General features: G+C 41.8%; 1 protein-coding gene across 2 annotated transcripts in view; it reads right to left on the bottom strand.

The window, feature by feature from the left end:
- Positions 1–15,286, bottom strand: part of DDX43 (DEAD-box helicase 43) — a 1,041,849-nt gene that overhangs the window by 563,184 nt on the left and 463,379 nt on the right. For both annotated transcript variants that reach the window (XM_085610941.1, XM_085610942.1), the window contains exon 13: positions 1,309–1,418. In XM_085610941.1, the coding sequence (XP_085467067.1) occupies positions 1,309–1,418 (110 nt within the window). The remainder of the gene's footprint in view (positions 1–1,308; positions 1,419–15,286) is intronic.

The raw sequence follows: 15,286 nt of genomic DNA, 5'->3' as shown, positions 1-15,286 counted from the left end.
GGGTGGAGCCAAAGCCCACATTCTGTCTCTCTCTATGTTTTATTCCACTTTTTAAAGACCCCACAACAAAAAGCAATGATAATCTAAGGCTGCTTTTTAGCCAGAAGTAAAAAGGGTACTGTGAAGTTATTAGCAAAGAGACCCACGATACAGGTAAGTAAGAATCTAAACCAGTCAAACAGTCGATAGCCAAGAACATTTGCATTTAAAATCTGATTTCTGAACATTAAATAAACAACACACAGTAACAGCTTGCCTCGAGAACATAGTAGTAACATACATTTACCCTTTATTATTGTGTTTATGCCAGAGCCCATGCTAGATTTTAACCTCTGGTGCAGTGCCTGATTTCCAAAGAAAGAAGTCGGTTCTTGATTCTAGAACGTTATAGTAAAATGTATATATAAAGTTCACATATCTTTTTTAAATGCTATTACCTACAAGAAGGAATGCACTTGATTGGTTCTAGTATTTACTAGCAATGTGGACATTTCTGGGGGTTTCCAACAAGTGTGTTTCTATTCAAACCGCACAAGGAACTTTGTTTGCTTCCTAGAAAAAAAATTGCTGCACAAGATGTTGTTAAATATGGTATTATTTGCCTTTTAGACGGTATATTTAGCATACACTTAAAATTCAGTTCTGCGTTTTTAAACACAATTAAACAACATATGTGTATCCATTCATCTAAATTGTAAAGAATCGATGGACATCGAAAGCAGTATGAGAATAATCAAGTTCCAATCATTTTAAGTTACTAGAACTTACTTTGGACTATCCGTTTATATATTGTCTGGACGTTGTCTATATTTGAGCTTCAGTATAATTATTTATTAGTTTTGTGCCCTAGAGCAGATGTTCCAGGCCGGTTGTAACACCCTGAGGTGACAGAGTGACCATATCATGTGAGCACCAGTCAGCAAAAGAATATTGCACTCTTTTGATATTGTACCCCCTTACTTTGGTTTCTACATAGATGTGCAAATATATGGCATAGTCACCATTATCTTTGTATCTTGTAGCAACTGTATATGTAAGAATTTTAAGGTAAATCATGAAAGCAATGTTTCACTTTAAAAGTATACAATAATGAGCATAACTTTACACAGTCTAAAATGTCGCAACAGTTTGGAATATTTGAAAGTGGGCTGAGAGAAATTAACATTCTGTAGGTACCTTAGCTGGCATATTTTGCGTATTTATGGAGTTTGAGCATCTACATCTGTTAATGACATCTTTTTGAACAAATAGTTATGACTTGCACATATTAATCTCTTGCTGTGCACTTGATGCTCTGCGCAAACATACCTTTTTTAAAGTCATCCAATGCTTGTTCCCGATCACACTGTTCCCTATTGCCATGCAAAGACTGTACAGGGATGCCTTGAAGACTAAAATCACTTGACAAATCATCAGCCCTAAAAAGAAAGAGAAAAAAACTATTCAATATAAACACTCATTATAAATCTATATGCTAGCCATTAGAATCCTAAAAGGAAACACTACTTCGTTATAAACATCCACATTTAACAACTCCTGAAATTATCGAATATCTAGCTGGCATTGTTCTGGCTTGGGTGGGAGATTAAAGCACCCAAATTGGTTGGGGTTACTGCAGAATTTTTATAAACAATATAAATCAATATTAGCCTTTCACTGACTATAGGTCTACAAAGAGATACCAAAGGGCATGATGGACGGGTCTACAAAAAAGCGCATGAGAAGCGGCAATTACCCTAGTCTTAGATAGAAGCAAAAATTGTAGCCTTTCTTAAACCCCATTAAAGTGCCAGTCATACGAGCCATTATCTTTACTTAGTTTAGACAATAAAATATTGGCCAAAATCATTTGCACTAGGTTTGCCTCACACATGAACAGACTAGTGTTCGCTTAACTGGGCAGTTTCATCTCGGGTAGACCTACATTACATCATTTAAAACCCCTTTCTGCTTTAATGCAGCAGATATACACAGAGGTTGAAGGCGTTTCTTAATGCTGAAAAAGCGTTTGTCTCCTTGAAATAGTCATTTTTACACACTACATCAGAATGAATTGGTCTCTATCAGAACGCATGGGTCTAGATAATTACATTATATCTCAGCATCCCATGGGAAGATACAGGTTAACAATATTATATCTACACCATTTTCACATAGTAGAGACACTAGTCAGTGTTGCCCCCTTCTTCCTCTATATTCGCCCTGGCACTTGGGCCGCTGGTGTGCAAGCTTGGACAACAACATGCGCACAGAGGAATATCCTGCCCCTACAGACCTATGCCTGCTGCCCCTTTATGCAAATGATATTCTACTCTTTGTTAAGGGTCCTAATGAAAATTTAGCCCCATTCATACACCAGATTATTAAATTTGGAGGATATACTGGATCATCAATGATTGGGGGCAAAATGGAGCTCTTTCCGCTTATCTCCAATCGACACTAGAATATCCACTGAAATGGTGTGTCTTCAGTCAGGTACCTGGGTATAAAAGTGAGCTCAGATTAAAAATAAAATAAAACTACTACAGGACAATCATGGCCCAGTGGTAGAAAAACTAAAGTCACAGACTGAAACACCACTTACACAACCATTATCAATGGCCCTGCGGATCGCAATCGTAAGAAAATGGTAGCTCTTCCTAAATTCCTTTACCTCTTTGTGAATATCCTAGTCCCGCTTAACGCGTAATCCTCTCTCAGAAAATTGATTTGTGTGGGGAAACAGTCAAGAGTGATATGGGACGGTGCAGGTTGGGAGTGCCAGACTTGCATTTGGTGGCAAAAGCCAACTTTGCTGGATACTGGTTAAACATGGGCACCCATTGCCACATATAATAGTGGAAAAAGACCAAGTTGAGTTAGGCTTGTTACAGACCATTTTATATATTACGCAACCTAGGCTCTCTAACCCTTTACATATACTCAGATGTACACACTGCCATAACATGCATTAGCATTTAAGGTGCTAATTGAAGTGTTCTACTCTACTAACACATTCTTTACGGATAATTCTCTGCTTCCACTCACTTTAGTGCTCTTTTTGATGAGTGCCCTTCTAAAAAGAGAACTCAGCTTGCTGGGGCATTTGTTCCTGAATGGGGCTTTTATATCTCTAGATGAATGCAAATTGCGCACTGAGTAAATCTCGCAGGACATTTCCACATATTTCATCCATCCACATGAAGACAAGCCGGCAATCCCCATAGGAATATTCTCCCCTGACCCAGATGTTAACATTGAATAGCAAAATAAGATGTATCTCTAGATTGTATAAGGAAAATGTTACTTAGTCTGTAAGCATCTGTTTGTGGCATGTGGTGCTGTAGATTCACATGCCGTACATACTCCAGCCATCTAGTGTTGGGCCCTGATGTGTGCAACTTGTTTTTCTCCGAAGAAGTCTTCTGAGTCATGAGGTGGTGTAACTCCTCTTCTTGCTGGTAATGCGCACAGTTATCAACTCCATTGTTAGATTGTTTTCCCGCACAGCGGGTGAGCATGAAATGTGAAGCAAAGCGAAGTATTGAGAAACGTCCATGCAAAAGAGGAAAAGATAAGGTGTAAAGGAGATTACAAACAGTCACATGGGTCACGGTAGTCTTATGTGAATCCACAGCACTACATGCCCGAACATATCCTTACAGGGCAAGTAACATTTTCCGTGCGAGGCATGTGTGGCTGTATATACACATGCTGTTTATAGACTGTAAAGCAGTCATCCCGAAAAGCGGTGGCTAGCCTGTGGATGTTATAGTGGATTGAAAAAGTGTACGAAGTACTGCCTGACCAACATTAGCTTGTTGGCGAGCTAGTACAGTCACACAATGTTTTGTGAAAGTGTGAACCAAGTAGCTGCTTTCTATATGGCAGCTATTGTGATATTCCCAGGAAGGCCATAGAGGCCTTTCTTCCCAGTGGAGTGGACTCTAGGAAGAGTGGGCAGAGACCTCTTAAATTTAGCATAGTGTGTCTGGATGCATTGGCGGTCAAAGTCAAAAAAACTTTATTCAGCAAAATAATGCCATAAACGGACATCAATCAAACTGATTCCATATTCACATTTTAGCAGCAATAAATTATAAAAGTAATGTAAAAACTCATAAAAATGAACAAGTTATGATAGATGCATGCTAAAAATTAAAAACGTCATTTTTGGAGTACCATAAAAACTGTACATTAAAATTAATAACGTTCAGAGATATCGTTATACTTATAGACCACAGGGGAGGATACACAGGCATATCTTTTTCTAATACCAAGTGTGCCGGTAATAAAATTGATAACTGCACAGCACATTTCAACAGAGTCTAGTTTCTGAAGGTACTGCAAACCCAATTTATGTGATCTGAAATTGATAGATCGTAAAATTGGCAATAAAAACCGTGATCGTACTGATTTATAAAGAGGGCAAAAGAGGATAAGGTGAGTTGTAGACTGATCTAAACGAGTGTCACAGGGACAAAAAGGAAGACTATCAAACCATGTGCCTTGGTGATGGACAGCCAGGAGAAAATGTAAATAGCCCAAGAAATAATTGGGTTAGGTAAAGTCTGTTTTGGGGATTATCAACAAGCATCAAATAAAGTTCTAGCCCATAATGAGGAGCTAGAGCTAAATATCTCTCTATGGAAGCCATCCATAAAGTCACAGCTTTGGCAATGATCATAAAAAATTAGACCTTATCTGAGCATCCGCACCGGGCCTTTTAATTCAGGATTGTTATACATCTTTGGTATCCCCAGACTAAGAAAGGTGCTCTTAACGTAAGCTAGCCATAGGATGGGAGTCACCTTTAGGGCCATGCAATCCATGATTATGCTTTTAGTGAGACCAAACTCACCTGATTGCCAAAGTTGTATCCCGAGCAAAAGGGTTGCCAGCACTAGCAGATCTCCTAAATAGGTCAGGTCAACATCAGAGATAAAAATAGGTAGCTATGCCTGAAGAAACTGATACTAGTCTACGCCAAAAACGATTTTGTATTTTCTGGAGGTTGTTACAATTGCAATACCCCCACAAACGCACCCCGTAAGAGGGAACAGAGATACATTTAGATTTAAACAAAGTTATCATATCTTTCACTAGACTGTGCCCCAAAATTGAAGCAAAACAAAAAATCCCTTCAATGACTCTTGAAAATTGAAGTGCTCCTAACGACTGCAAAAGTGCCCACTTAAGTATGGAGTCGAGTGGGACCCCTAAGTAATTAAAACTGTCCACCTTTAAAACTTGGGCTCCCTCTAAATAGTAAGTCTTTGACTTAGTACTTTTAGGCCCACAGATTTAAATAAAAGACTAAGTGGTTGAGCTTTAAGTCTAAGGAGTTCATAAACTAAATAAAACCTTTCTGTTCAACCGACGAATAGTACCTCGGGGAGCTGTGATCCCTTAACTATCCCCAAAGGGATATCTAACAGCGCTTTGGAGGAGAATCGTAGTCTCACCATTAATCCCCGTCCAACAGGACATGCTGATGGTGGTAATGGTCATTCTAGCAACCCATGTGTGAGTGTAAACACCTCACCGGAGGTTGTGGAAGTTACTGTCAATAACCATTCTTAACCAAGTTGATCTGCTTTAAAAAAAAAAAAAAAGATGGAAAAATACTCAACCTGCGACTAAACAGAAAATCACGTGTAAAACTATAATTCTCAGAAATCAAGTCGCTCCCCGACTACCAACATCCAGGTGGATGAGTGCCAGAAAGCCCCATTTGTGGATTCCATTGTCAAGGAACATTGTAATGGGATACTTGCTAAAGTGCAGACAATGCTGAACTCTTTTCTGTTTGGACATTTTCATGTAATTGGGAATGGAAATAGAAAACATTTTGGCTTTAACTCAACCTACTCATGTTCAGTCACCTCTTGTTGAGGCCCCAAGGCCTAATACGGTTTCTTTAATTCCAAGGCCTTTCGTGCATGTTGAAGAACACTCTTTTCCAATGGCTAAGGCTTCTGTGCTTGCCTTAGTTGATATGCAGTCTTTAAACGCACCCAATACTGGCAACATGGTTCCTGCTATTTGTAGCACAGCTCAGACTCACATCTATCAGAGTTCCTATCTACTTGAAGTTAGTTCCTCTCCCTTTTTTGATGATCATCAGTTTAGCTTACAACTGCCCCCTGAGTGCACTTCCTTTGTTATTATTTTAGATCAAGTTCCCCACCTTGAACTCAAATAAGAGGGAATCCTGGCTAGATTTGAAGTACAAAGTAATCCACTGGCTTTAGGTAAATTGAGGTTGTCCTGATAATCTTTTTAACGAGATTCTGACAGTGAGGAGTGTCCCCTGGGTGATCACAAACCAAATTTCATTTCAGGCGATTGTGTTGTCATAAATGATAGACAACCGTTTTTGGTGAGGAAATTACTAGAAGCACTCAGATACCTGACAGGTGTACAAGGTAGACAGGCGTATCAAATTGAATAAAATAGCTACTTGTCCTTGGGACAGGTTGCTTTATAAATCTGCTTGTCCTGTAAAACAGAATCCTCATATCTTTGGTGCTACATAGTACAGTGACAAATTATGGCAGCAATCTCATTATATAAGAGCTCTGATTATAGGCTCTCTGATTATGTCAGGGTTCATACTATAGTATGGTTTGAATACTAGCAGTTCCCTTATTTTGCCATCTTTCTGCAGATCTACATACTGTGCAGGAAGTAGCGGTAAGCAATAGTTCAACAGTCGGAATGCCTTTTTGAGTGTGTGAAAACCTAACTTGCATGTTTTTAGAATGTTTTACCAGCTCTACTCCAATTTTTTCCCATACTGAGAGAGGTTGGACATTTACTTATGACAAGGGACAGAAGTAAAACGTCTTCCAAGGTTGGGGAAAAAAGTGGTTGGAGAGAAAGTGAGCTTGTAAACGCTCAACAGATTTTCACATGAGCAAATATACACATGCAGATTTGCTCATGCTAAAATGCAGTTCAAAAATATTTTCTAGGACTACGATTTCCTGGCATACTTCTGTAAATTCTTGTGCATTCATGAAAGCCGTAAATCTGCACTAAAACAAGGACACATACTATAGGTGCACTTTTGTCACTTGGTGTAAGAATTGGGTCCTTAATTAGCTCTGGCAATAACCAAGACCTTTTGCTTTTATTAAAATATATAATTTTCTCTATCTATCGGCTGGCTTCACTGTAAGTGAACGCATTCTGCTCTTTCACAAGGAGCATATCAGCACAAAACGTAGCTTTGTTCAGTGTCAGGGACTGTCGTGTAGTTCTTACAAATCTATATAGGATCAGAGTGTTTAGACAACACAAACGAAGGGATTGGTGTTCAGACACAAAGGATATGTTAGTCTTTAGAACAGCTAGCTCACAGTGCCACTATAAGCTCCACAACCTTACCAAGGACTGAATAGTTTCTGGCAACTATCTAACATGACTACCCTGACCCCCTCAGGGATCGTGGAAACAGTACAATACTTTTTGCTCATTCACTCGTGCTCACTGTGTCTCAGAGAGATACACACAATAAATGGTTGGGACGTTTTCAATAAGTATTTATTGAACCAGCGTCATTCTAGTATAAAATATGTGTGCTGCAACAACCATTAGACAGAAACAGATATATACGATTACAAGCACCAATAGAGTAAATATCAGGTAGAATTCTACCATGGTGCTAAATCAGTGAATATATGCAGGCATATAAATACATGGCAGTAATCATGCACACTCCTAAGATGCTAACCCTAGCTTAGTGTACCTGAGTGTACCTAGCATGTATGTAGGTGGAAAGCCAAGAATCCCCCTATGAAAGAGCCAACCCCATTACCTGATGGGAGAGAACGAAAGACCTCGTCATGGTCTCGAGTTGGACACACCGTGAGGGATGTCAAACCACTGCGTGCTGGAGTGTCTGCATGCAGGGACTTCAGCGTCTCGTGTCAGCATAGAAGTTTCTCCTAAGGTTGGCCCAGCGAAGATGTGGTACTTATATACCCGAAGGGTACCTTCCGGGGTTCTACCTACATTGGTCATGGTACTGTGGGCATATCAGACAAGGATGACGATAGCGGTGTCTTTTGTACAGAGTTAATATGCAGAAGATGGTAATCCTGTTGTGATACTAAGAATCCTCATGCATAATAAACAAGGCTAAATTTCTAACAAAACCACACAACATTTATTTGGCTACTAATTAGGTAAAAGGCCGTTATGTAGAGCAAGGTAGGACAAATGTACGTAAAAGGTCATGCAAATATCTAGGCCTATATTGGGGCTCATAAAACCCACTCCTCATCAGACTGGACGACAAAACTAAAATGCTAAAATATGGTTCTTTAAAAAGCATAAAAACATTGCTAGTATGTGTTTTTTAATTTTTTTTTTTTATCCTCATCTCACCAATAAGCATTAACAGAGAAGGCCATCGTTCTGATCTATACACCCTGCGGCCACTGTTTTCGCTTAGGTCTGACCAGACCAGCCCCACTGATGCAGGCTTGGAGTAATCATAGGACAAAGAGGGGGGGGGGGGGTTTGGGGTGGAGGGGAGGGCGGAGGCACCAGGAGCAAGTTATATCAATCTCAAGTTCAGGCCCCAGGACAGTAGGGGTTGCCAGATGTTCATCTTACTTTCCCTGCCTCCTCCCTGATCCAATCGGGCCATAGCAAATGCGGCCTTATACCAGTTCTCACCCCTAGGGGGACCCGGATCTTTCCACTTCATACATATCTCACGTCGAGCTAATACTAGGTTTACCAGCAGACCCCTCTGTGACTGCGATAGCTTGTTCCCAAGTATTCCAACTCCTCCGAAGATTATCAAAGAGATATTCATCCTGATGTTAAAGTTAAAAATATCACAGAGGGCATCCCCCACTTCTCTCCAATATCTTCTCAGGATAGGGCACTCAAAGAAATATGTATATCATTGGCACTCGGGGCATTGCAATCTTGGTCACTTGGGGGATGATGAAGGAGCAAACCTGGCAATTTTAGCAGGTGTATAATAGAGTCTATCTACCACATAAAAGTGATTCTTTTTTAAACTGGCCGGTTTAACATATTTATACAGAAGTTTCATAGAGGGTTCAAAAAGATCTACCGCAATCTCATCAAGGGAGGTCTGGTTCCAAACTGCATGTTGCGGAGGCAGTTCTTTATCATCAGCATCCATACGTTTTCCATACCAGAGGGAAATTTCTTTCTTTTTGCGGTTGGGAGTCTGCAGGAGATGTTCTGTTTCCCAGTCACCACTTATATCCCCTTTTTCCGCGTTGAACCAAGAGGTCAGCTGCATATATTCAAACCTGGAGAAATCACTTCCAACCCGGGCCCTCAATACCTCCCAAGGATAGACCCCTTCCTCTGAAATCAGATCTGACCAAATTGTGATACCAGCACTTTTTATAGGAACTGCAAGGCTATCCTTCAGGCAGATCGGAGTTCCCGGTGAATCCCAGATAGGGGAAAAATCGGAATAATACCCAATCCCCCATCTGTGTCTCACCTTAACCCATATATCCAAGGCAGCCCATAGTACCTTCAGGCGCACTCGCTTGAAAAACCTTGGCGCCCCAAATTTATACACAAAGCTCTCCTCCCCACACCCACCCTCTGTCATGACCATTTCACCCAGTAATCTCCCCCAAGATGATTCCCCCGGCTTAACAAGTAGCATCCTAATATTTTTGAACTGGAAAGCTACAGAATACCACCTAATGTCGGGGAGGGCCAACCCCCCCCAACAAGCCTGCGTCTTAGCTTTTTTCCAGGACAATCTGGCTCCCTTATTGGCCCAGATAAATCTTCCGATTTTGCTTTGAATTTTATCAATACCCTTGCTAGGGAAGACCAGAGGGATAGTATTAAAAAGATATGTCAATTTGGGCAAGATAACCATCTTCACCAGGTTGACCCTACCATATATTGTCAGTGGGAGATTTCTCCACCTGGCAAAAATACGGTCTATCTCATTACTAATCCTAGTAAGATTGATCTGTGGAATCTTGTCCAAATTTTTCACAATGATAACACCTAGATATTTTAATTCTTCACTTGTCTGTCCCTCCCAGCCATCACTGTTCCAACACATTACCTCTGTTTTAGAGGTATTTACAAGATAGCCTGATAATGTGCCGAATTCAGCTAACAGTGCTTCAACTCTTGGTATAGTCTCCTCTGGGTTATTTGTGTACAACAGCAGATCATCGGCGTAAAGGGCCAGCTTGCTACCATATTGTAATGATTTAAAGGGGGTAATTGAGTTATCTAGTCTTATGGCTTCCGCCAGTGGCTCAATGTAAATATCAAACAGCAGGGGTGAGATAGGACAACCCTGTTTTGTTCCTCTTTGGATGTTAAAACTCGTTCCAGAATTGTCAGACTGGACTGATTTTATAGTACACCCTGACCCCCGTTTTATCAATATTACCACTCCTCTACTATGAATTGTCTGTTCAGAAGGACAGAAATATTTCACCCAGGGGCACTTTGCGAATATACTACAGGATTCTACATAGCTTAGATGAGTCTCCTGAATAAGGCAGATCTGTGCAGGAGAAAGTTCCAAATATTTTAATACCAATCTTTGTCTACGAGAGCACCTTAGACCATTAACATTCCATGAGATAAATTTTACCTCATTAATCATCCTATTTGTACCTGCCATTCGATTCCATTCTCAGAGGATGACGGTCTAATATTAACAAGCGAATGAGGATATATATATTTTTTTATTTTAACCCACTGCTCCCCACCCCGTGCTCCCCCCCTCTTTCCTACCACCCACCCAGTGAACCCCTCACCCCATGGGAAACCCTCCCTACTAATAGGCAAGCCTATTTGGCCTCAGCCCGCTCAGACACTTCAAAAAATAAAAAAACAAAATGAGTGAAGTTTACTTAAAAGTCAAAACTATACTCTCGCTGATATGAGTCCCTCCCTAAAACACCCCTCCCTGTACTCCTCCCCGTTCTTGAACAATAAAGGCATCCACCTCTTCCACTGTACAATATTGGTACATGTGGTTATTCCACATTACTCGCTGTACCGCAGGAAATCTCAATTGAGCCTTGGCCCCCAGACTGTTCAGTTCTTCCAATCTCCTCCCCAATTCCCACTGCCTGGTTGCCGTAATGTGGGATATGTCTGATCTTATTAAGAAGGAGAAGGGAGTTGGGGAAGCCTTAGAAGTTAATGATCCCTCTCTGAGAGCAAAAGACAGAATTTCTTCTTTCACAGTATATGTCAAAAAATTGACCAGAATCTTCCTGGGCTTCTGCTTAGCCAAGTTCCTCTTGAATGGATCACGGTTTACACGCTGTATCTCCTTCACAAGGTCGACATTGGGGGAGTTCTTCAAAACGGTCTCTTTCAATAAGGAAATTACAAACCCCTTTATGTCAGTTCCTTCCAGTGCTTCTGGAATATTAATAAGCCTCAGGTTGTTCTTCCTTGACTGATTCTCCAGGCGCTCAATGTCATCTCTCATCTCTTTATTCTGAGCTACTAACTTTGTCATGTCTGCCATAGTACTATTAAGAGCCTCTTTGATTTTAGGTACCTCAGACTCTAATACTCCAGTTCATAGAGAGACATCCTCTAGTTTTTGGGCTAAGTCCACACAGGATGATTGTATCGCGGCCTGATTGGCCTCTGAAACAGTGAATCTACTTGCCATCTCCGAGAATATACTGGCCATTTTGTCTTTAAGAGCCAATAGTATATCTGCCAATGATCTAGACCTGGCTCCCATCTCAACAGACTCTTCTATGGTCCTTTGTTGCTCTTCTTGTTCGTCTTGCGGTGCCAGAGGGGAAAAACTATTTGTTAGCGCTACTGCAGGATGTATCATAGATGAGGCACCCTCAAGACTACCCTTTTGCACTTTCAGGGCATTTGTCAACTTCGTATCGTTCTGTGTGATTACCGGCGTGTCAGATGCCTTATTCGGAACAGGTCGCACCTGAACTTCTTCACACAAACTGCTGGTGTCCCCCAATGAGGTGTCCAGGGTGCCCGATTGAGACCCTCTCTTTTTGGGGTTTCTAGTGGTCGAGGAAGACATTACCTTGTAAAATGTTTTCAACGAAGGAGTTATCTTTACCCCTACCCCTGCCTCTACGTCCTTCTACGGCAGCACTGGTATCTACGTTCCCCCCTTTATAATTATTGGGTCTAATTGAAGTTCTAACTCCTGAGATCGGGGGGGAAATTCTGAGGGGAAGGATAGAGTGGGTAATAGCGGTATTAGACATGGAGTGGGCGGCTCTAGCCCGCAGTGTATCTATTAACTGCAGGGGAGACTATAGGACGTATGGGAGGCCCAGTGGCTGCAATCTGTGTCCCACTTGTCTCCATACACGAAAAAAAAGTCAAACCTGCTTGTCCCTTGCTTTGATTAAACATAGGAGGAATTTCGAGTTTCCCAAGCACATGGACACTAACACACACTTTGGGATTGCCAGCCTCACCTGACTCACCCTTTCCTCTTCTCCAAGTGACCACTGCCACCCTGCTGAGCCAATTGACATTTATAACGCCTACCTGGTTGGCAGTCTCTTCATTTACTTCAAATTTACTACCTCCAGCCCAGGCACTTGAGTAGACTCCAGCGCTGGCTGTGCTGACTCTGCCGCCTGCAACCCGGATTCGGTTACAGGCAGTACCGCCTCGCTTCCACTCGCGGGACGCCTCCTCCCACCGCAGGAATCGACACGGCGTGCCCCTGAAGTCCGTGGCCATACAGATCTCTCTGCGCACCGCTGCAAGCTCCTAACCCGGGTAAGAGGAGAAAAGTCCCCGAGGCAGGGGGGTAAAGGGAGGGGGAGAGGAAGCCGGATTTCAGTGAGAATGGGTTCCGAGACCCATATCAGCGCATATCTTTAAAGCTCATTAGCGACCTGAGCAGAGCTGCGGCCACCATGTTTCCCCAAAAACATAGTATGTGTTAAAAACAATGCAAAAGTTTAAAAAGCTCTATAAGTCCTCTAAATAGTCAATATCCTGCTAGACCAACTGAGCATGCCAAAAGCCATAGTGCTCAGTGAGAGCAAAAAGAGAAAAATAAAACAAAAATGGTGTTGTTGAGTTCAAATTTGAGTTGTTTTGGAAAAAGAACAAATTGTTCCCATCACACGGAGAGCCAAATGTTTATGTTTCCTGTGTGGGAGACGCAACATCACTGCTGCTTGCTTTTGCAAACAACAGTCCCTGTAACACCTCTTGGATCAGGTCAATGGAGCAAAGGTTATCTTCTAGTGTCAAAACAAAGAACCCCCTGCTACTAATAGTAGTTCCTAGGGCAGGGAAAATACAATTCTGAAAAGTAACACCCCCAAGAAAACAATTGCTCAAGTAAATGACGGGACCTATTCCAACATACTTATGATAATATAGACTCAGTGTACATACAATTTATATTAAAAACTTCATATATTGATATTATATAAAAGAATTGTTTCACAAACATAAAACTGAACAACAACAATATAACATACTTTCTACAATGGTGTATACAATAAACAAACATGTATTGTAGTAAGGACTCCCTTAATACGTACATACATTGTTAAGTTAGCATAACCACGTTAGAGGTTAGAAAGCCATCTTGCTGCTTTTGCGCACAACACTGCGTTCCCATGTTATTGCTTAAACAAACTGCTGACTCGAGTCTTGCCTCACACGAGAGCAATCTGTTGTTACCATCCCGAGCTCTGCGCAGCGACCTTGGTCTGCACACGATGTGACAAACAGTCTGAGTTGTTAGACAATGCATGTTTTCCACTCTAGGTTGATCGACCCACTATTTAGTCATAACACACGAGCAGCTGCAAATACCTGAAAGTTGGTGCTTTTAATATCACAGACATCATGTTTATTATTCAGACCGAAGACGAGCCTTCCTGCGAGAAGACTCCTGATGCTCCTGTGATGTGATTTCACTAAGCTGATCTTTGAGGTATGGGGTCCCCTATTCAAGCCTAAGAGACCTTCTATTAGTCTAATAATAATATTAGCTTCTTAGTAAAGGGAAGGTGGTAGTATCCACTGTCATTATAACATGATCACCCCTTTTATATTCTATGGTATTGTAACGATGTTGATGGTTATCATTTGTCTGCTTGTATTAGCCAAAGTACTGCATCTTAGGACACGTGGTCTATAAAAACAAACTCTTTTTATTTACACCGTGTCTCTGTTGATTATTGTTGTGGACTGATGTGAGAATAATACACGAACAGGTATTTCCGATTCCCACCATTACTGAGAGTATACTGAGTCGCTTGTTCTGGGTTGTCTTTTCATTGGGACCGCCGAGCTAAATCTCGGATAACGAATGGGACACTTATGCTAGCCGGATACTGGGTTCTGGGTTCTGAGGTGAGTTTCTGGTACACCACAATTCACTGAGGTCCTGGGGTTCTACGCATAGTTCTGTGTATAAGCAGAATCCCTGCAACATGGCGCACCTAACGTTTGGTCTATGAGTTGAAACGCCTTAGTAGTGCTTGTATTAGTCCACAACACCCTCATTCTTGTTTCCGGATAACAAGTCTGACGGATTTAAACCTACCTAGTTCTATTGATATAGGTTCCTTCAAGCTTGATCATTAAAAAGGTTATTGAACCCTTGTGCTACTGATAGCTTCGAGTGTGTGTTGTCCTAATGTCGGTGGATATTGCGGCGCATAGCCGTGCAGCTCTGAAACGTCATTTGACGCAGTATGGGGTGCCGGACACTGGTATGAACGTCATCTTTGTGGTGGGAGCCGATGCGGCTCATCCCTATGAGTTGTTCTACTCTTGGGTGAGGATGATAATACCTTTCATTCTTACACTGCCGCTGCCGTGCCAGCGAACTATACACCGTATAGGACACAAGAAATACCAATATCTGCTTGGCAGCATCTTATTTGGTTTAATGGCACCCTTCCCCATGTGGTTATACCGCCAAGAATGGGCCCTTTATCAATTGCAGGAGCCACTTGGCCGGTACTAGCCGAATTTACGCCTCATCCCCGTTACCTCAAGGTGACGGTGGCTGAGTTGCGTGTACTACACACTGCCCTTATTACGGTATATAGGGCGTTGGTGCAGTACGTGTCGCGCAATGTGCAGGCGGGGGCACCTGCTGTTGCGGGGCAGCCTACTGATCACCACGCGGTGGTCATTAGTCCTGTTATGGTTAATTCTGTTATGGGCAAGCGCCCCCAAACTAGGGATGATTTCCCCTTTTGGCTTGCTGAAAAATTTGACCAAATAGAAGCGGTATACCCGAATACATCTCCTGTGGAGAAACACAGGATCCTCA

The sequence above is a fragment of the Triturus cristatus genome, chromosome 6 (genome assembly GCF_964204655.1).
Source record: "Triturus cristatus chromosome 6, aTriCri1.1, whole genome shotgun sequence".
Taxonomy (NCBI): domain Eukaryota; kingdom Metazoa; phylum Chordata; class Amphibia; order Caudata; family Salamandridae; genus Triturus; species Triturus cristatus.
The sequence above is the reverse complement of the archived record's forward strand: the minus strand, read 5'-3'. Positions and strand labels throughout refer to the sequence as shown.